Raw genomic sequence first — 22,933 nt, forward strand, 5'->3', positions numbered from 1 at the left:
TCTGGAGTTCAGTATTTCATACTCAATACAAGGATCCAGTACATATGCAGTAAAGACGAGTAACGTCCCATAACTCAATGAAGTGTCAAATTAGAAAAGAAATGACCAGTGAGCATTTTGGTTTTAATTTCTGATAAAATGTAGCCTCAATTAGCATTTTTTATTTTCTGATTGTAATTATTAGATATTAGGAATGATCTGACTTCTGTAGTATTGCAGTATTTACATCCATGGTGGTACTGTTAGACCAAAAAAAATTTCAGACTGGATATCTTCACGAGGACTTGTTCTGTAGAATTACCAAAAGTAAGAGATTGTGAGGAAGTGACACTACAAAACACGGTGCTGTATGTGTACAGTACATAAATCCTCTCTCCAATGGTAAAAGTTTTGATATACTGTACTTTACTAGTCTGTGTCAGCCTAAATGTCAGTGTGTGTATATCTGGGTTCTCCCTTGATAAAGTTAAAATGGTGTAGTGATAATCATTAAAAATGACAGTGGTGTTCAAGTTTGTAACTTTCTCTTCAACACAGATAAAGATGAGTCAGTCCCCACGACGAAGCCTCAATGGGGTTTCACCCTCCCGAGACAGGTCTAGGGACAGGGATCCTTCATTTTCAAGGTCAAGGTAAGTTGAGATTATCTCCCTTTTGTTATTAATTATCAAATCGTTAAATTTTTAACTGTATTTTTGAACTGAATCTGCTTGTAAGCTAACATTCATGTTTCATATCACACCAAGTAATTACATAGCTAACCTTTCTAACTCGCTGGGCAACTTTTTTATAATTCGCGGTAGCGCTCCTGTCTTGTCTAGCTGACAGCTCTCCCTCCATTATCGCGAAAAACAAAAAACAAGCTGGTAGGTTTTACAATTCGTGGTAACGCCTCTGTCTTGTCTAGGTGACAGCTTACACCCCCCCCCCTACTATCAGGAAACACAGAAAACAAGCTGGTAGGTAAGCTTAATTTGTTTCTGCTGGCTTTGATGTAATCGTCGGCACCTTTTGCAGCAGCTTTTTTCATATTTTCCAGTTATTATTTCGCATAGAATGAACTTTTCCAAATTTACCACAATGCCTAAGCTGTGGCAAAATGAAGTAGTCAATCCCCGTCCTGAATCGGCTTTTCCCTGGTACCCACCAAGACCAGCTAGTCATTGAGGTATCTCTGAAGTGTGATCCCCTGAGAACGAGCCCACGTCGACACCAAAGTGAACACACTCGTGAACACCTGTGGAGACATCATCAGACCGAAGCAAAGTACCATCCCCCAAGACTGAAGTGAAGAAACTTCCTGGAAGAAGGATGGATTGGGATTTGGAAGTACGCGTCCCTTAAGTCTATATTCGGCATAAAGTCTTGGTCCCAGAAGAGACATGAATCTTTTGTGTCGTCTTCGTCACCCTTGTCGCAGTCACCTGTCTCCCCTGTACATGCTCCAGTCAAGCGTTGGAGGATTAGGGACTTGTGTCTGATTCTAGTGCCAAGAAAAGAAGTATCATTTCTTCTTCTTTGAGCCGGGACAGTCGCATCCCAGTCAAGGGGCATGTTCCAGAATCAGCAGTGGCTGAGGTTTATGGGAACCAGAGATGGAGGTAGCAGGGTTTTGGGTATCCATGATAAACACAACTCTTCCCCACAAGTACACAAAACGTTCACACTGAAACAGAACAAAAACACAGGCAAACAAAGAACCAGCTTTAGGGAGGAGAGAAAGAACAAGACGTCTTCACTCAAAGGCGGTAAGAAGAATACTGATACACCACTGGTCCCAGAATTGGGTCGGTGGTTGTTTCACCTAACTTGTGACAGAGGACACATGCCACCAGTTCCTTGCATATACAGTTCTATTGAATGTTTTATCAGTTCCAGCTGGCACTAGATTTATCCTAATGTTAAGACTGCAAGGTTGTTAGTTATGAAAAATACAAGTTATTGTAAAAATTTGTGATTTTTGGTTGCATGGCAGGCTATACTGTAGATAGTTTATTACACTTTTGATTAGCTTCCTAGTAATTATGAATTTTGTTGGATTCTAGCAGTTCGAGTATTCACGTTATGTCTGAGTTTCCATTTGAAGGTCGATAACTTTAGTTTTGAGATATCGGCCTCCAAAGTTTTATAATGACATGGTTTGCTTGTTGTCTCACACTTGAGGTTTGTATGACAAATTTGATATGTTACACTATATTGGTGTTCTGTGATTATTATTTTAGGATAATGAATTATATTTTATATATTTAGGCTCCTGGTCCCCCGCTTTCCTCTCTCTTGGGTGCCTCCCTCTTCATGACGTCCTTTCTTCCTTTCTCTTATGGAACGTAGATGTTTAAATTTTCTTGGTCTTAGCATGGTTTCTTCTGACCAAAGTATTGCAAAGCCAAGAGAAATACAAAAAATTTACTTGCAAAGTAATATAATGCGCTGAATGAAAAGTGTGTCAAAACACGGGCGAGGTTGGGCAGCGCAATGTCTTGCTTCGTCGAGAGCTGAGCTGCCACTGATTGCCCGCCCAAGTGGGTACACTCCTTCACCCAGCAGAGCCTCTACGCACTTACGTAGGATATAGTTGCCATAATCCGCATTTAGATATTCTTCTTTGATAGCTGTATTGAAATTACTACTGATATACCAAAGTTATCATTACATTATTCGAAAAATGTAATTTTCTCAGTGATAGTAGTAGGGTTACATTTTTGGCTTATAACTCCAAAACTATTGTGAATTTTTTAATAAAATTTTCTGAGAATATAGTGGAGGTGTAAGAGTCCGTATGTGAAATATCAGGAAAAATTGGGATTTCTCGATTTTTTCGTCAAACGCTCCTCTTAAGCGCCCTTCTGAGAATGTTGGTCGCTGTCCAGATCCGTTTCCTATTAAGCGGGATAAGAAGTCTATTAGCAGCCCCTAGCGTTCTTTTAGTTACACTGTGGACCTTTCTATCCCTGCCCCTGTCCATCAGCATCCACTTCTGTCTACATGGGACAGTCTGGATAGGTTGTGGTATTTTTTACAAGTGTTTGTAGAGTAGGTGACAGCATTGTCGGGTTTTTTAATCTGGGTACAGTGCCCAGGCCAAGGGCACCTTTTGTGTATACTTTGCTAGCCATCAGGCATATCCTCTGATGCAAAGCTCCTGCTTAAGTAGAGACGACCCATGGCTCATCAGCCTCTCCACTATTGGTTAAGATGAGCTCCAACCAGAGGCAGTATTCACCTGCAGTAGCTGTCTTACCAGGTAAGGAAACAACAAGTATTGCATCCAATGCTGGCAAATTTTCATATTTCAAAGGCATTGCTTTGGAGTAGAATATGCCCTTGTGTCCCACCTCCATTCAATGTGGGATTCAGCTATGTAATTACTAGGTAAGTTACTTATATGAAAATGACATTTTTTTAATAAAATATTTTTATATATACTACCAAGTAATACAGAATCAGAGCCCGCCCTACTCCCCTCTGATGGACATACGGGCACAAACAAATTGAGCTTACCTGCCAGGTTGTTTTCTGTGTTTCCCGATAGTGAGCGGGAGCTGTCATCTAGACAAAACAGAAGCGTTATTGTGAATTTAAAAAAGTTACCGCACGAGATAGAAAAGTTAGCTATGTAATTTCTTGGTAATTATACATCAAACTTAATTTTATTATGAAAATGTCATATTTACTCTGGAACTTAAAACCCCATATAATATATATAGGTTTAAAATAAAGGGTAGTGTTTGGATATGGAGCACTCTGCCTTTCGGGGAAAGATTGTCTATCTGATGTAAAAGTTAGTTCAAAGAAAGTAATTGTCAAACTAGGGCAGCAAAACCAGTAAAAGTTAGTTCAAAGAAAGTAATTGTCAAACTAGGGCAGCAAAACCAGTGATGCCAAAAGTGGAAGTTAATTTTTTTACTCCATTGGTTGCTTCCTCCGGTGTACCATTTATGATATTAACAAAGCCTCAGCATCATTGCTTATAATCCTTTGTTTTCCCTCAGTTTCTCTTTCTTTAATGATTTAGATCTTTAGTGTCCCCTGGTTTTACTGACATGAATGTGTAATTGGAGGGAGCTCTATAAAAATTGTAGAAGATCAAGTTCCTGCGATGCTGCTGCCAGTAAAGCAGCACTGTGTTCCAACAAATGTAGAACAGAAGGTCTGAGTCACATTATGTATACAGTATCACTGGCATTACAGTAAACATATTTTCTTTGGTTTTTAAATAAAGATTGTTGCATGTTCTCATAGTGAGAAAATTTTTTTTCATATATTCTCTTATTTTTAGGTCACGTTCTTCAGACCGCCGTGATAGCTATAAATATTCCTCACGAAGATCTACCTCTCCAAGGTACCGCGAAGAACGTTACAGAGATGATAAGTATTCTACATCATCACGGCGACGTTACTCTCGGTCACCATCCTATTCCAGGAGCCGCCGTGGCAATAGGTAAGTGATTTTTTTTTTTTTTTGAAGCACTAATTTCTTTTGAAACTTAAGCACTAGTACAGGCATAGCATTTTTAGCTTAGGAAGAAAAAAAAAGACAAATCATCATGGTCAGTTGCTTTTGTTTAACCTTAACATGAAATACAAGCTGTCTGTGATAGGGGAATGAATGTTTTATGGGTTGAACTTTCCATTATACAATTTTCTTTATTAATTACAAGAGCATAATCAAATGTATAGCATTTGTACCATATTCTAAAGAACATCAGTATTCAGTGGAGTCAGTACATCAGTATTCAGTGGAGTCAATAGTAAGAAGTTATTCCTAGATGTAATTATAGGGGATCAGGATTGTGTTATGTATTTTTTAAAATTTTAGATCTCGCACAAGATCCCCAATGTCTACTCGCCGCAGACATCATGGAAGCAGAGAGGACCCTAGCCCCAGTACGTGTCTAGGTGTGTTTGGATTAAGCATCTATACCAGTGAGAGACAGGTACAGTAATAAGAATTGGAAGTTATATTTTAATATATATTTTATACCTGAGATACATGTGGTTGAACCTAATGAAATTGGCATGTACTTATTTGGATACATACATTGCCTTTTATATGAGTAAACTGATGTGTCATTTTTGTTAACAGCTTCACCATCTGTTTGGAAAATATGGACCACTGTCAAAAGTGCAAGTTGTTCTGGATGCCAAAGTGAGTATTGTATAGTTTAATTTACTTTATTTTGATTATTCCAGTGATTCATACACATTATTTTCTTGATTAAAGTGCTGTAAACTTTTGAAAATTTTGTGAAGTTCATTTTAGTTACATTTGCTCATGAAGTGCACATCAACCCTTGTTTTGGTCAACTAAAGAAAATTTGCAATGTTTCCTTGGTGAATGGAAATGTAGCAAATATGGACGACCAGCTTTACATTTAACTTTTTATAGGTGCCTTAATTTTTGAGGGAAGGTCTCAGATGGTGCTTGATTATTTTATTTTTGTTGTAACATTAATTTTAATCTCATTATTTTAAGTAAACCAGCTTGTGTAATTATTTTAAGTAAACCAACTTGTGTAATCTGAACTCTTCTGTGGCTTTGACATTTTTAAAATCTGTAAGCCAGGCTTGATGTATAAGCAAATATATTCCAAAGTTTTTGTGGCGCAACATGTAACATTTATTGTAGTTGAAAAAGAGTGGTTTCAATAGAGGTACAGTATTGCATAAAAGAAACGTCAGTGAAGCAAGTTGATACCTTTGAGATATAGCAAGGTTTATATTTTGTTCTAATACAGTATTTCAGAGTGATTGGAAATCCTTTCATCAAAGACCTATACCTTGTGTTGGTAAACCAAGAGTTCCCAGTCCATTGGCTTTTTTAAAAAACTTTTGTGGAAGACTGAGCAATAGGACCCATTTGGACATTGAGGCTGAGAATAAGATTCAGTAGCTCAACTTTTGCCCATATTATTTAAACGTCTTGAATTTTCTCACCTTGTGTTTTGTTTCAGACTGGACGGTCACGTGGCTTTGCTTTTATATATTTTGAGCATATGGATGATGCCACAGAAGCTAAAGAACAATGCACTGGTATGGAAATAGACGGCCGCAGGATTAGGGTAGATTATTCCATCACAGAGCGTGCACACACACCTACCCCTGGTATCTACATGGGAAGACCTACAAAGTAAGGATGTTGAAAATTACTGAAATTATACGATCTGCAATTTAAGACTGTTCATTACACTCCTTGCTCTTTTATGTTGGGACTGTTCATTACACTCTTTGCTCTTTTATGTTGGAAAAGTGATTCTCATGTACCAATAAGTTTTATTGCTTGCTTGGAAACTGAAGAAGTATTGCTTCTCACAACTTGCTGATAGAAATATATTTTCTCAAGGTTAGAGGCAAGTATATGAGATTTGTAAATCTCAACTTGTCAGTCTACTTCATTCTAAAGATGTAAAGGCTTGACAATATGTAAAGCATGAAATTAGGTTGGTAAATGTTTAAATGTCATTAAATAGTATATTCTCTATTGTTTCAATTTTACGTATGTAAAACATTTTTAATTTCCAGTAGGTCCAGTGGTTATGGAGGAAGAAGAACTGGTGGTGGGAGTGGTGGTGGAGGTGGCGGAGGGCGTTATGGTGGTGGCTATGGTAGTGGTGGTGGTGGAGGAAGTCGTCGACGATCCCCATCACCATATCGTAGAGGCCGCTCAGGAAGAAATTCTTACAGATCAAGATCTCGTTCTTACTCGCCACGTAAGTACTACATTTTTTAGCCAAGTGAACTGCAAAGAATGGTTTATAGATGGGTTGTTAGAATATTTATTAAAGCAACAGCAGCACTTGAATTAATTTTGAATCTTGGTACAGTTTTTTTTTTTTTTTTTTTCCATTTTTTCTCTTTTTTTTTTTTTTTTTTTTTTTTTTTTTTTCTCCACATGGAGTTTTGCATTTGTTTATGCTTGAATCTCATTTACCTACAGTATGCATGTTGCTTTAATATATATGCATTTCTATGTGTATGAAAAAAAGAATTACAAGAGAAGCATTGAAGATTATGGAATTGAAGCCATCCCTTAATGTTACGTATTATAAACACACAAAATGACAAATTAGGGCAACATAGGGTGATTTAAAATACTTTCATAAGAAGTGTTTTTGGTTTGTGGAACATTGTTATGTGACAGTACTTATTTGAAATAGTTGTTTTGGAACTTCTAGGAGTGTTCCTGTTAGGCATTACTGTTATGCATAAGAAAATCATTATTTTATAAATATATAGATTAGTTCTTGAGCTTCAAACGCTTGACCAGCTGTCATAGGATGACCATAATGACTGGTTTATCTCTGCTGTAGTGCATTACAGTATGCAATAAAATTTATACTCTTAAGGGGATCGGCCACCTAAAAAAACCCAATAATCTTTAAAAATTCGATTTGCTGAAAAAAAATTCTATGGTCAGTATAGGTTCAAGAATGTGTCCACTAAATATTATGCAAAAAAATTTGCCGTATTTCTGTAGTTATGGCCTAAAATGTAACAATAACTATAGCCCATAAAACACCAGTAGCGTTAAATGATTTAGTCTGGTATAGTTTTGGCGATATATATTACGTAGAAAAACTTCCTTTGAAATGAAATGTATAATGTCAATAATATCCTACTCGCACCTTTTTAGTTATTTCTAGCCATGATAACGCACATCGCCATACCATGACGCCCGACTGTGGCCGAGAGTTGCCTATAAACTTGGGGTTAGAAGGACCGTTTTTCATGCTCGCTAGCCTTGACTGAACTCTGTATTTTCTGCGGTGTTCTTGTTTTCCGTGCCTAAAAAGGTCCAAGAGTTCACTTCATGCTTCCAGAATGCGGAAAAGCCAATGGAAAAGTCCAGCTTTGAGAAGTAGAAGAAAGAGTTCAAGAAATTAGTACCATAGAGGGAATGAGCTTGACGGAGAGAGAGAGAGCTGTCGCCCATCAAACGGTGCAGGCAGCGATCTCTTGCTGACCAGAGACCAACCACATCCACCCCTAAACGCTTTGTATTTGTTCGTCACTACCAAAGGCAAAGATATTTTAGAAAAAGAAAGCAGTAGCTCAGGCTGATATTATAGACGATCCTGAAAAATAAATGATCATAATAAGTGAAGCAAGACTTGATGAATTACTTGAATCACTTAATCCCTAATTGTGAATGTAAAGTAATTCCCAGGATCCATTTGGCAAAGGGATGGATTCGAGACACTAATAAAAAAGTGTAGGCAACTATGATACCCTAGAGTAATACCTTGCAGCAAGATCAGACAGGGGACCAGGAACCTAAAATTTATAAGAATGTGTCTTAGCACATAAATAATCATTAATATTCTTATTTATAATCATTTTGCATTAATTAATAGCCAAAATAAAAATTAAACCATAGAATTAATTGTAACACAGTCTTTGAAGTCCCTTTTTTTTTTTATGTAACTAAAACTTTGAAGGCCCGTTTCTCAAAACATAAGTTTTTAAGCTTTAAAATGCACTCCTCCTTAGTATTGGGACCAATCTAAATGAAATTTTAAATATAACATGGGGAAACATGGTAGATTAAAAACAAAGCCTGGGATTTTAATATTTTGAGTTTCTGATTTTTGGCAATTTTTTTTTTCTGTAATTTTTCCGGGAAAATTTCATTAAAAAAATTCATATAGAAAAAATAATTGAAAAATCAAAAATCGGCTTTGTATCGAAGGTCCATATGTGTTTTATACGTGGTTCAAATCTCATCCCTTAAAACCAAAAAAGTAAAGGAGGAGATGCATTTTGAAAATGGCCATTTGGCCGAAATGCTCTGGCGTCACAAAACCTAAGGTCACTGAACAAAATTTTTTTTCCCAGAAGTTCCACACAATATCCTTTAACAAACCCCTATATATCAACAACTGTCGTTAAAAGTCGGAAACCGGCCGATCCCCTTAATAGAGGTAAGGCAGTTTGTAATAAATTGCATATCAGAAATAACATTTAAATACTTTTATGGCACGTCTTGATACTTTGGTATCCTACATACACAAGGATTGACAAATGTTTTTAGTAATCCCTAATTTTAGATGTGGGTAGATAGGTTTTTCAGGGGGGGTTGTCACAGATTGTACTGACCTGTTTATATATGAGCCTTACATGCAGTCTGTTTTGTTAATAGGACAGTCACTAATAGTGAGAAACCAAAAGTTGATGTTTGTTGTCTTCCTTCTTTGGAAGGTCTTTTCTCTCCTCAAACTTGATAAATTTTTGGACTGCTTATTTTTGATGCATTTGTTTTAAATTTGGCTCAGGTAGTGGCTACTTATTGGTACTACATCTGTATTGAAAGTGATTGACACTGTTGACCTTTGATATGTGGTCATACCCCAAACATTCAAAATATATTCTAACGTGATTTAATATAGTGATTGTGGTAGTAACAAATTCTCCAGCATGCCCAGCTTTTTGTAATCTTATGATGTATATGTTGGATGTTGAGTGAGACTATTTTATGCCATATTGTTTAGTAGCCAATTTTATCTGAATTCTGCAGTAAAATTTTTACTCTGTGAGGGATTCTAAAATTTGTATGATTTTAATGCTGTATATTATATAGGTTTTGGTTATTCACACAAGGTGTTGTGAGGAACCTGTTAACCCTTTATAGAGTTGCCAGGAAGCATATACAGTAGACCTCCAATTGCTGTATTAATGGGCAAAAAAAAAGTGACCTGGTACATGTACCAAACTCAAGGAACTTGCCAGGGAATTCTTTTGGAGTGGAAAGTTAATATTATGTGTGCAGGGCATAAGATTATCATGTATGATTTTGTGTTCTTGTGAGGAATGTCTGGGATTAGAAGCCTGATATTTTTTGTGAGTGGCACATGGCTTGATTAATGAATTTAGACCTCGTTATTCGCCGAAGGTTATTGCAGTCTTCATAATAATTATTGTTGGACTCCCTAAATCTGAGTGTATTTGATAATAGCCATATCTGATTTAGTTACTTTAATTAGAGAAAGCACATCTGTATTAACTGTAAGTGGCTTAATGTTGCATGAGACAGCGAAAGGCTGCTAACTTATACAGACCATTTCAATTCCATACACAAAACCCCTTTCAAAGTAATGACAGTTTGTAATGGGTGAGGCAGTTCGCGTGAACAAAGCATTTTGGCTATCCCTTAAAAGAGTTTAGGGTTTTTGCCTTGTGATCCTGTTAACTTTATATCATTGGCTTAAAGATTTCACAACATCATTGTATATATTTTAAATGTGCTTTTCCTTCTTTAGTGGTTTTTGTCTGTCTGCTTCCTCCATAATTTCCTGGGCCTTCTTACTAGTCTTCATACTACTTTTATATCTTCAGCTTTTCTCACCAGTTGTTCATCCCTTCTCATATTATAGTCAAACCATTTCAATCTCTATACAGGTAGTGCTCGAGTCACGATAATTCACTTTTACGATGGGGTTAGTAATTAATATCGATACGACAATATTTTGAAAATACTTATTTTTAAATTTCGCGGGTGACTGGCACAGGCACCAGCGTACAATCAGGCAGCGTGCGGTGTATGATATGTTGGCCCGAGAGGCTAGAATAGGTGCATGAATTCAATGAGCTGACCTCATTTGCTCTCGTTGTGTCTGAAGTTAAAATAGGTCAGTGTTTGTTTGCAATGTTTGTGCATTTGTAGATACAGGTAGTGCACGAGTTACGATAATTCGAGTTTACGATGGAGTTAGCAATTAATACCGGTACAATAATGTTTAGAAACTTTTTAAATTTCGCACAGGCAACAGCGTACAACCTGGCAGCAAGAGAGACCAACTTCTTTTCCTCCATCTCTTTATTCCATTTTCTAGTTGAAAAAGTAAGAGAATGATAAAAGTAATGTTAGTAACCTTATACTCTTGCGAAAATGAGTACAGCCATAAATAACCCGAGAAACTTGTTTTGCTAATAACCCAATCGGATAACAACTGTTTTGCTTGTATTTCAACCATCAAATGCGATTAAACAGTTACTGTAGTTATGTTAAAAATGACGTTATACCGATATGTTTTACATTATACCCTTATCGCTTTGAGAAAAGATCGGCAAGGAAATATACTGCTACATTAAATTTTAGCTGTTGTAGTAGTTGAAGCTGAGAAAAGAATGTCAGCTGCTAATGACTAAAAATTATGCGTACATTGGCAACATGGATGAAACTCGACGCAAACAAAATTGGAAAGTATTTTAATCAAAACTACTGGGCATGGAAGAAACACACATTGCTGCTGTTTTCATGCCCGATAAAAGATAAATCTGAAAAGCTTGTAATATGATGATGAAATCAAGAAAAAATCGGAATCTTGATTTTTTTCACACAAAACAAACATGCCCCCAAACGCCAGCCCAACGCCATCTATTAACTAAAAAATAGCTAAATTAATTTCACAAGATATTTAAGTTATATTTTGACTTAAAAACATTTTCTCAGTATAATGAAAAAATATATGTCCCATATAAATAAAGTATCTACAGATTCATTTACACTAACTGGAAGCAAGAAAACCCACTGAACTGAGTTAAATGCAGAAATAAAACATCGTGTGATCGATTCCCAAACAAAACATTTGATCGCTATGATTGTAATTTATAATGCAAAAGCAATAGGAGAATATATATAATTGGATACAGTGTAGTAAAGCATCTTTTAAAAGATCCATGGAAAAGATGCACATTCATTATTTTGATGGTTGTATAATACGGTGTTAATATGTGAAAATAGAATAGAGTATAATGTAGAAGATTACTGTGATATAATATCTCAAGTGCAGGCCAGGCCTTGTTTGTTATTCAATTTTCTTATACTGACTTATGTCAATCTTGCATTGAACATTCAGAATTAGCTGACACTGATAATTACTATACCATATATGTATAGAGTATACTGTGTAGTGTAGGTTAGGCTACCATATATATATAGATGGTACTGATTACCCTAGTGTAGGCTAGGCCATATTCAAGTCACGATTTTTTCAACAAACGATGGGTTTTTTGGAACCCAACCCCATTGTAAGTAGGGTAATACCTGTAATGTATTCTTTGGGGATCTCTGCATCTCCACCAGTGGTACATATTTATTTATTGTGGATAGCCTCTTTCTGCATGCTGTATTTTTGCAGGTCTCTTTTATCTCCTTCAAGAACACCTTGTCTTAGTGAATTTCATACATTGAAATTTTCTTACCTTGGGTATTTAGTAATTCTGAGCACCTGTTATGATGCCATCCTTTGCATTGACTCACATTACAGAGTTTACACCCACAACAACCATATGACTACTATTTTTTTATTTATTTATTTATTTTTTTTCTCCTCTTTGCTTTAAACATTCCACCTTCCCTCCCATGAAATCTGCTATTAGTACATGGGTTGTCTGTGTGGAGCAGCATTAAGGGGCCCATTTTTTTTTTAGCTGCCTTTATTACTGAAACACATTGCACCATAGGTCTGGTGTGGTGGTAGCCTACTAGCTAAGTAAGTTTTCTGATACTGCCTTTGAAGTGCCTATTTAACTGTTTTAGTAAACTTTCAGATGCCTTTTCAAGATCCACAAGGCTTTGATGTAAGCTAAGGGAGTACTGTTACCTGCATTATATGGACTACTTTGTAAATCAGAATTTTGGCTTGGAAGCCAGACTGAAAATGATGTCTATTGAATTTTCATATAAGCAGCTTAAATAATGAATATAAAATGTTTTAACTTGGCAGCAACTTTTTAAAAAATATCGTGGTGGTGCTATTGGTGATTTTGTGTAGGTGACAGACCCCATAAAGTACAATTGGGAACACGGAAACAACCTGGCAGGTAAGCTCAATTTGTTTTGCCATCTGTATGCTAAACCTGCAGTCTTAACAGCTTTTTTGTTTTCCAGTTGTCAGCTTCAGATCTGTGTAAAAGTTACAATCACTTTGTTTTGGTTATCAGGAGACAGATAGCGTCATTATTATATATTTGAGTAGTTTCCTTGTTTTTTCTGAATTATGTCAGGTTTTAGCAGTTCAAGTAAAATATTGCAGTTGGCTTGTTAAATAGGCTGTCAAAAGACCTCAGGTAAATACAAAATTGAGTAAAATTTGTCATTTGTTCAGCATTGAGAAGACCTTTGGTCTTAACATGGAGATTTACTTTTCATGGATAGAAACAGGGAAGATTCAGTCTCGCTTAGACAAATTAGAGATAGGAAGAGGAAAGCGGCTTCTAGGGCTGAGAGACGTTCTCTTATTGTAGAAGCTACACCTAAACCTAGTTTAGAGGTTAGTCCTATTGCTCACCCTACTATTCCTATCCCTACTGTTTCTCCTATTCCTTGCCCTCCTACTATTCAGTTTCCTACTCCTGTGCTTGGCTCCCTTGCTTCCAACCCTAATGCCAATGCCAGTCTTGAATCCAGGTTTGATAAGTTTATTAACCTTACAGTAAATACAGTGGCAGAGTTAGGAGCTTCACTTAAAGTGATGGATAAAGTGTTCTCTGATAAAGTGACAAGTGAGAGTGCAGTGCCAATGGAGGAGGTGACTGTCTGTCCTGCTGGTTCTCCTAGACCAAGGTCCCTGTCTTGCTCCCCTAAACCTGAAAGAAGATACACCTAAAGTCCAAGGTAGGATGGTGGGGTTTGCTCAGGGGTAGTCACCCCCTCAGCCACTCCTGTTGCAAAGTCCTAGGTGTTGGTAGACAGCCATTGGAAAGGCATGTCTTTGGATGTTCATCAATTATCCTCAAGCTCTTTTGATGACTAGGGTGTGGACATGAGACGCCACAAACGGTACCTAGATTCTTCGTGACCACTTAAGTGCCCTTCCGAAGATGTTGGTCACTGTCCAGATTCGCTACCCATTAAGCGGGATGAGAAGTCTATTGGCAGTCCCCAGCCTTCTTGTAGTTACGCTGTGGACCCTTCTGTCCCTGCCCCTGTCCGTCAGTGTCCACCTCTGTCTACATGGGACATTCCGGAGGCCTTCTCACCTGAGCACTTAATGACTGAGTGCCCTTACGTGGCTCCCAAGCGCCCAGGAACAGCTCATAGTGCCCGACATCTTCCAAACGTCTGGCGCCCGCTCTAAGGAGCCCATCGCCTCTGTTTGTTTGTTCCGAGACCACGGTCTCCTTTGCCTCTTCCAGTTAGACCTAAAGTGTCACCTCCTTTGCCTTTGGACCATGACGAGCCTACTCTTGCTCCTATTAACCCTTAAGGGACGGCATAATTTATCAATGTGCAGCACCCCACAGCAGGGAAACTTTGAGGTCGGCAAAATAAAAAAATAAAAAAATCACATTAATGGAAAGATAATGACACGTACATTCACACTGTATAAATAAAAAAATTCTAAAAAATTTTCCCTACCTTCCACGTAGAAGTTGAAATTACTTATTTACAACTTTAAAATTTCATTTACAAGACAATTGTAAATTTTACCAACTAATAAATAAATTTTCAGATTTTGTCAAATTATCATTATTTCACACAATATCAAAACATAAATAAAAGCAGTATTAAATTTTTTGCATATTTGTTGTAAAATATTCATAAATTTATTTAGAAGGAAGATTCAGTAAATTTTTTTTTTTTTTTACCTTACATGCTTTTTCTAATAATCTTTGCAATTTTCAGGTAAAATTACATTTACAACTTTCAGACTATCGTAAAAGACAAAAACAAAACCAACAGGAACCCTTGGATATTTACAAGCAAATTTACAAAAGACTCGTGGAGAGAGAGATGCAGAAGTTTCCCCTGAAGTCAAAGCATTACTAATACTGGCCTGGCTCACACGCCTGTATAAAAGCTGTCATTAGTGAATTTATAGCTTATAGAAGTATTGGCACCTTTGTTTCGAATCATTATTACCATAACTGGTGTGGAATTCTGCTTCACACAAGAGCTCAATCTGTCCACCTCCCCAGACCTGTTTTACTTCACACTAAGGCTCAATCCGTCCACTAAGGGTTGAGCGGCAGTTAGCCCATAATTTGGAGTTGTTAAAGAAAGCTCCCTCCGCTCCCAAGACTTCTTGGGATGATATCCTGTCCCTGGTCTCCTCAGAAGAGGAGGCGGTCAACCAAGAACCTGCACCTCCTTTGGCTTATGCTGCTTTACTGCAGGACCTTTTGGCACATTTTCCCACATTTTTCACCCCAGCTGCCCCGTCGTCGCCTGCTTCAACTCTTTTGATGAGGAATCAACTGGACGACAGGACAAGACTTCCCAAGATGGTACCTTCTTTGTCCTCTAAGAAGTCCTTCAAGGAGATGGGAGGCTGGTTTTTGGCCACAAGGGAACAAAGCAAAGCGTTTTTCGCTTTCCTCCCTCTCATTTAATCCGCGAGGGACTTACATGACTGGCGAAGCTCCTTCTTTGGGAGTCGCTGCTTCCTCCCAAGGGGACTTCTCTGGTCTAATCAACTATTCTTGTCGTTGAAGATAAAGCTTTCTTCTGCAGAACTAGAGAATCTAGTCAAAGACATTTTTAACGCCTTCAAATCCTTAGTTTCCTGGATTGAATTGTGGGCACAGTGGCCAAGAATATTGAGGACCACCAGGATCCAGTGGGAGATATCACCTTGGACTGGCTTGGGGTTTTGACCTGTGCCTACAAAGCCATTAGAGATGGCTCTCTAGAGCTTTCTGCTCTATCCACCTTCAGAGTATGGAAGATAAGAGAGCTCTAGCGCTCCTTTACTTCCAAGGGAGTCACCCGGACTCAGAAGTCGGCCGTGGCCTGATTGTTCCTGCCCCTAGACCAGCATCATCTCTTCCCTCAGGACACAGTGAAGGGGATTGTGTCAGATTCAGAAGAAATCTATGCAAGACTTGTTGTTCCAGTTGTATAAGTGTTCCGAGGATTCGACTGCCTTTTAGACCTGGACTTCCTCACCCCTCCAACAACAGCCCTTTCGTGGAGGGAGGCCAGGGCACCATTCAGGAACCATACAAATGTCTGGTTCAGGTTTATTAAGAAGAGCTCCTCCAAGCCAGTACCTAAAATGTGAGAAGGAAGTCCTTCATGTACCTTTAGCAGCCAGACTTGTAGAGTTTTGGGAGAAGTTGCTGATAAAAGGAGCAGAGCCTTGGATCATCAAAGTTCTGAAGGAGGGCTAGGCTACGTCATCCCGTTCCTGGAGAGCCCACCATTAGTCACTTCTCCCATCACATTGACAGCGTACTCTGTAGGATCCGAGAGACATTTGGCCCCTTTGGAGGAAGTTTCCTCTCTCATCCAGAAAAGGGCCATAGAGGAAGCCAAGAACACCAGCACGGAGGGTTTTTACAACTGACTTTGGCACTGAAGGCCTTTTTGGGGGGTTGGAGACCACTTGATGCAAGCGCCCTCAATCATTTTGTCTTGAAGACAGAATTCAAAATGGAGACAGTCATTCAGTCCTTTCATCCATTCACTAGGGCGACTGGGTGATAACCTTAGACATGCAGGACGCATACTTCCACATTCCTATCCATCCTGTTTGCAGGAAATATATAAGGTTTGTCTTCCAGGACAAAGTGTACCAGTTTTGGACCCTTTACTTCAGTCTTTCAAGTATTCAGTTGGGTCCTCGCTTCTTTCTTGAAATGACTCCACTTAGTAGGGATCAACGTCAGTCTTTACCTAGACGACTGGTTCCTTCAATTCCCATTGAAGGAAAAGTGCATGAAGGACTTAACACAAGATTCTTCTTATCCAGGAGTGGGGTCTTCCATTTTGGGATGACTCTGAACTCGCTGGTTTTTCAGGCTTTTTCTTCTCCGAAGAGAATTTCCAGCTGTCTTCACACGGTCCAGGATTTTCTAGCCCTTTCGTCTTGCTCGGCTCAGCAGTGGGTGACCCTACTGGCGACTGGCAGACTTCTTATGAGAGTTCTCCAGTTTTATCTGAAGGCCAACTGGGACAGAAAAACACTGTCGGACACTTCGTGTTTCCGATCACCCCAGAGATCAAATTGGACCTGCAGAGGTGGCTGTCAGAAGGGAAGCCCCTTCAACCTCCGAGGCCCGAACCTAGACTTTTATTCTGATGCCTCAGACATAGGCTGGGGAGCCCTACTGGGGAATTGGGACGTATCCAGTACATGGACCCCAGATCAGCAAAGACTACATATAAATGTGAGATCTGAAGGCAGTTCAGCTAGGCCTTCAGAGTTTTTCGACCATGATCCACAACAAAACTGTAATGGTGCTTGCAGACAATACACAGCCGTAGCATATATTTGGAAATGATGGCACGCATTCCTTTTCTTTCTGCCTGGCAGCAAGAGAACTACACCTGTGGGCAGAACAAAATCGAGTGACTCTGGTCACCTGATTTATCCAGGGGGAAGTTAAATGTGATGGCAGACGAGCTGAGGCGTTGGAAGCTGGTCTTCCTATCGAGTGGACCCTGGATCCCTGGTTTGCCTAGACCTTTGGAAGCAGTTGGGCAGGCCAACAATAGACCTGTATGCCACCTCCAAGAACCATCGCCTTCCTCTACTTTGCTCTCCAGCCCCAGATCCTCCCACATGGGTAATAGATGCCATGCTCCAAGATTGGTCCAACCTGGACCTGTATGCCTTCCCACCCTTCAGCTGGATCAGGCAAGTGTTAAACAAGTTTCGGACACACCACAACGCAGCTATGACCCTCATAACCCCATTTTGACCCCTGAGAAAGTGGTTCCCAGACCTTCGGCTCTTGGTAGATTATCCAAGACCCATCCTTCAAAAACTGTCTGTACTCAGACAACCCCACTTCAGGAGACACCACCAAGGGTTGTCTGCTCTTGCCGTGACAGGTTTCAGACTGTCTGTAAGCTTGTCAGAGCGAAAGGTTTTTCAAGGGGAGCTGCAGAGGTTATTGCACGATTCAGGCAAAATTCTTTTAGCCTTGTCTACCAGGACAAGTGGTAAGTCTTCCGTAGGTGGTGCCACAACCGCAATGTCTCAACTTCTGAGACCTCTGTGACACAGATTGCAGATTTCCTTCTTTACCTGAGGAACTCTTAGGAATTTGTCTTCACCATTAAAGGGTATCAGATATGCTTAGCTCAGTATTTAAGCATAGGAGGCAGGACAATTTGGTCTCTTGGAATTTGGATTTGGTTGTGAAATGGCTGATCGGTCAAGCTTTTGAACCCCTTCATTCTGCTTCCCTTTGGAATCTCACACGCAAGACACTCTTCCATTTTGCTTTAGCTACAGCTAAATGTATTAGTAAAATTCAAGCCATTGATATAATGGTAGGGTTTCCAAAGGAGATGCAGTTTCCTCCTTCACCCTAGGCTTTTTGGCCAAGAACGAGGACCCGTTCAATCCCTGGCCTCATTCATTTACCATTCAGAACTTAATGAGTATTCTCTGTCACAAGGAAGAAGAGAGAGAACTTTGTCCAGTCAGGGCTCTCTGATATTATCTGAATAGGACAGAGTTCATGATATTAGGACAGTGTTGACCTCTCTGGCTTTCAGGCTTAGCATGTCCTTGACTTCCATTATTCAATTGACCTCCTGGAAGTGCAGGTCTATTTTTTTGTCTCACTATTTGAAGGAAGTGGAAACAGTGTTCAGTGATTGCAGTACCTTGGGGCTGTTATCGGTAGCTGGCATGGTAGTGGGTGAGGAATTATAGGAACCACTTTTTTCTCCTATCCTTTCGCCATGTTGTAGGGTTTTCGAGTTTGGGGAACCTGGGTACAATGTACCTGGAGTATCTACCAGTCTTAGTGGAGATGTTGTGGTGTTTCTTACAAGTGTTTTCAGAATAGGTGACAGTGTTGTCTGGTTGTTTTTAATTTTGTTACTGCGGCCAAGGCAAGAGCACCTTTTGTATGCTTTGCTAGCCATCAGGCTTTTCCTCCGCTGCAAAGCTCCCACTTAAGTAGACTTACGGCTCACCAGCCACACCACTACGGGTTAAGATGAGCACCAACCAGGGGCAGTATTCATCTGCAGTAGCTCTCTTACCAGGTAAGGAAACGGCAAGCATTGCATTCAATGCTGGCAAATTATTTCTATTCCAAAGTCATTACCATGCCTTAATGTTTTGGAGTAGATTATGTCCATGTATCCCACATGCATTCAGTGTGGGATTCAACTATGTAATTACGTGATAAGTTGCTTATAATGAAAATGACATTTTTGTAATAAAAGTAATTTTCATATATACTTACCGAGTAATTACAGAATCAGAGCCCATTCTCCTCCCCTCTTATGGACATAAGGGCACAAACAAATTGCGCTTACCTGCCAGGGTGCGTCCTGTGTTACCTGATAGTGGAAGGGGTCTTTCACTTACACAAAAACAGAAGAAGCGCTACTACAAATTTTTTTAACAGTTGCCGCGCGAGTTAGAAACGTTAGCTATGTAATTATTATGAAAATGTAATTTTTTTCGTAGCCTTTTATGTAGCACATTTTTTAATTTTCTTTCATCCAGCACATTTTCAGATATTTTCATGGCATTCTCAGTTGTCATCTCTCTAATTTCCACATTGCATTGCATTCGTTGTACCTTTATATACCACTAGTGTAACACTTTCCCCCCCTCTGCTGCTCTTGTTGCTTCCTTTATCAGGTTCTTATATATTTTAACCCTTACAGGCCGGGCATGATCATGTGAGGCGCAATAATAGCTCTAGATGTTCGATCCGGTTTGCCTCAGGTGAGAATCAGTATTTCGCGCCATACAGTTTGAACGAATTTTGCGGGGAAAATTTTTCAAGTCACTTGTCGGGGCCGTAAAAGACTTATGGCAACTCTTGTACTTCAGTACAGGATAAGGGGGGATGAGTGTGACTAAAACAGTACAGGATAAGGGGAGATGAGTGTGACTAAAGATTTCTTGGGAGAATGCATTGCACCTCCCAGTCCCAGGACATCTTGTATGTATTTATTCACAAAATTTACTCTGGGATTGCTGTTGGTTTTAGTTCTTATCTTTTACGAGTATCTCAGCTATGTAAATGTAATATTGTAGACTAAAGTACAAAGAAATATTAGAAAAAGTGTACAACTCACTAAATTGTACTGCATCTGCCCATCTCAGCACATCTTTATTTTACCATAAATATACTGAGAATTTGTTACTGATTTTAGTTCTTATCCGTAATGATATTATGTGACTAGTAATTGTGATTTTACTAAATTAAACAAAATTAAAAAAGAAATGTATAACTAAAATTCTCAAAATTTTACGGGTCTTAGAAAAGAGGCCCTGCACAGGGTTGGAAATATTCACTTTCAACTAGCTGTGGAAGGTAGACTTTTTTTTTTTTTTTTTTTTTTTTTTATAAATTGATATACCATGTGCATTGTGCTTTTTTTTTTTTTTTTTTTCCTGACCAATCTTAAAGTTTGCCTGGTCTAGGGGTGTCAATATATATTTTAGCCTGGACTGTAAGGGTTAATAAAACTCATAGATAACAGACTTCCTGCTGCTTTTATCAAGTCACTTGGTATTCTGCTTTGCTTCCATTATTCATCTTCATCAGGGCCTTTTGAAATCATTCATCAGTTATTTTCAGTATTTGTCTTATTTTGCCAACTTCCTTTCATTTATTAGCATTTTATTCGTTAACAGGATAGCAAAATACTGCCTCTATCATTTTCGAAAGGTTTGATCCTTACATATCTTTTCCATCATTGCTTAGCTATGTTGCTTTCCCAAATATTCTTATAACCTCTGCTCGGTTGAAATGCTAATTTCATTCCTTTCAACTCGTTTTTATCGTCATTAATGAATTTTTCATTGATGAACTTGTACCTGCCGGCTTCATGTGAGAGCTTGAGGCCTCTTGTCAGTTGCACTTTGTATGTTCTCATTCCACTTCCATGCACACTAACCCATTTTATTATCACATACCCTACTCCCATTACTATTATTCATGTCTTATTTCAGCAATTGTGATTCTCTCTCTCTCTCTCTCTCTCTCTCTCTCTCTCTCTCTCTCTCTCTCTCTCTCTCCCCTATTCCTACTACTATTATTCATCTTGTTTCAGCAATTGTGATTCTCTCTCTCTCTCTCTCTCTCTCTATCTCTGGGTAATGGTTGTCTGTTTTGTCTGGCAAATGGTTTTGACTGGCACAAGCATCTGCATAGCAATTAAGGCTCATATAATATAATGGTTTGTGTGCATTAAAAAGAACTAACATAGGAAAAAACTAAGACAGTTAATAGGTAATCAGTAAGAGTTTCATAGCTAAATAATCACAGTGCAGTAAACCCCCTGTATACGCGTTCTCATGATTCGCAGACTCACATATTTGCGGATTTCTCTGTGAAACATATTTACCCATTATTTGTGGAAAATTCGCCCATTCGTGGATCCACTAATTACTGTATTTTCATATTTTCACGAATAAATGCACCTTTTGTGATAAAACTACTAAAATGCTCAGGTGTAAGCATTTTTAGAGGGTTTTTCTTGTGTTTAAACTATCAAAATAGGCAGTTCTAAGTGTTTTTTTAGAGGGGTTTTAAGTATTCGTGGATTTAGCTATTCGGGGCTGGGCTTGTGCATCCCCTGCGAATACAGGGGCCGGTTTACTGTACACAGGTTTTGCTCAAAATGAATATCAAATCATTGACCAAATATGTAAACAGTTAGGCTGAATTAGTTTGGGCCCTGATTTTGAAATTAGATTTAAATTTATATTTGCGCTGTAGGAATATCATTGGAATTTATATTTTTTTATAGGGACATTGGAATTTACATTTTTATTTTTGTATATAGAATGATAATGTATTTTCCAGAGTTAGTTTATACATCAATCCCAAAAGTATAACAAAGGATGAATAGTATGCTGTATTCCATTAATTACAGTTCCTAAGCTTCCTTGATGAAAAAATTTTCCATTCTCTTATTTGTTCTTTGTTAATATCTTCTATTGAGATTTACTTTCATGTTGACTCTGTATATCTTTTATCCTTTTTCAGGTCGCTACAGCCGGTATTGAGGTGTTGGTGTCATTAATGCTCAGTTCTAATAGAAAACATCTTACATTGTAGATGCAGTTGCCATTCTTTTGTTTTGTGTTATGAAAAAAGAAAGTTCAAATATCATATACTTGCTGAATGATGTTAGTGCATCGTTATGTTATTACCTTTATAAACGTGAATGAGTATAAGGTAATTTCCAAAAAAAAAAAAAGTGGTATGTGTTTCTGTTAAGTAATATTTAACAATTTGTGTTCTTGGAATGGCCAGCTTAGCAATAGATCAGGATGTTTTCTGTTGAATCAGAGTTTTAGGTATAAGGCATTCAGTTTGGAAAGTACAGTTCTTTATAGTCATTAGTTTGTGTTAATTATGCTCCCAAATTTTGTGAGTAAGTAACTGCTTGTAAGGAAATCTTATATCAAGAACTTGTTTTCTAAATGAGTACAGTGTGTGTGTAAAACTTTCCTTAATTATATCATGTATATAGAGCAATAATCATTGTATGTTGATTAATAGCTTCCAGAGTGAGGTTAATTGAATCAAAATAGTACCTCTTGTAAAAACATGTTTTGTAATTTGATAATTTTTTTTTTTTTACCACAAACAATTAATGAGAGGATATGCAACTTTCAAGTTTGTTGTTATTAATGTTTATTTTTGTTTTAATTTTTGTCATCATCATAGAATGATATTAGATACTTGAACAATTTTAGCTTGAGTTGTAGATAGGTTATTTACGTTAAACATTGCTCATTGTTTTAATGTCTCATGGTATTTCGTTGTTTTGTGTACTGTATTATGTTAAAATTAGGGTTTACCACAACAAAAAGGTCTGTGCATGAGAGAGCAAAAGGTAGAGTAGAAGTGTGGGTGTGTATTATCAGCAAGATATTTCTCCATGACTTGTCAGCTTCTGAAAGTTTAATTATATCTACTTCTGATATATTGTACAAAGGAGTTTGTGGTTTTCTGTATAAATAAAACCGGTCTTAACACAATTTTTCTTTGTCAT

At 38.2% G+C, this 22,933-nt stretch overlaps 1 protein-coding gene across 34 annotated transcripts in view; it reads left to right on the top strand.

Annotated features, from left to right (window-relative positions):
- LOC136835422 (transformer-2 protein homolog alpha-like) overlaps positions 1–22,933 on the top strand; it is a 42,548-nt gene that overhangs the window by 10,869 nt on the left and 8,746 nt on the right. For 4 of the 34 annotated variants that reach the window (XR_010852200.1, XR_010852309.1, XR_010852316.1 and 1 more), the window contains exons 2-8: positions 538–632; positions 4,280–4,441; positions 4,820–4,937; positions 5,087–5,149; positions 5,955–6,130; positions 6,523–6,710; positions 19,583–19,643. Coding sequence is in view for 7 of the 34 variants with exons in the window: in XM_067099054.1 (XP_066955155.1) it covers positions 538–632; positions 4,280–4,441; positions 4,820–4,937; positions 5,087–5,149; positions 5,955–6,130; positions 6,523–6,710; positions 21,919–21,938 (822 nt within the window). In the remaining 27 variants the exon portion in view is untranslated. Of the gene's footprint in view, positions 1–537; positions 633–4,279; positions 4,442–4,819; positions 4,938–5,086; positions 5,150–5,954; positions 6,131–6,522; positions 6,711–19,582; positions 19,644–21,918; positions 22,920–22,933 lie in introns of those variants that run through there. The other 30 variants (XR_010852210.1, XR_010852346.1, XR_010852349.1 and 27 more) reach the window with 15 other exon arrangements.

This window comes from Macrobrachium rosenbergii, chromosome 1 (assembly GCF_040412425.1).
Source record: "Macrobrachium rosenbergii isolate ZJJX-2024 chromosome 1, ASM4041242v1, whole genome shotgun sequence".
Classification (NCBI taxonomy): domain Eukaryota; kingdom Metazoa; phylum Arthropoda; class Malacostraca; order Decapoda; family Palaemonidae; genus Macrobrachium; species Macrobrachium rosenbergii.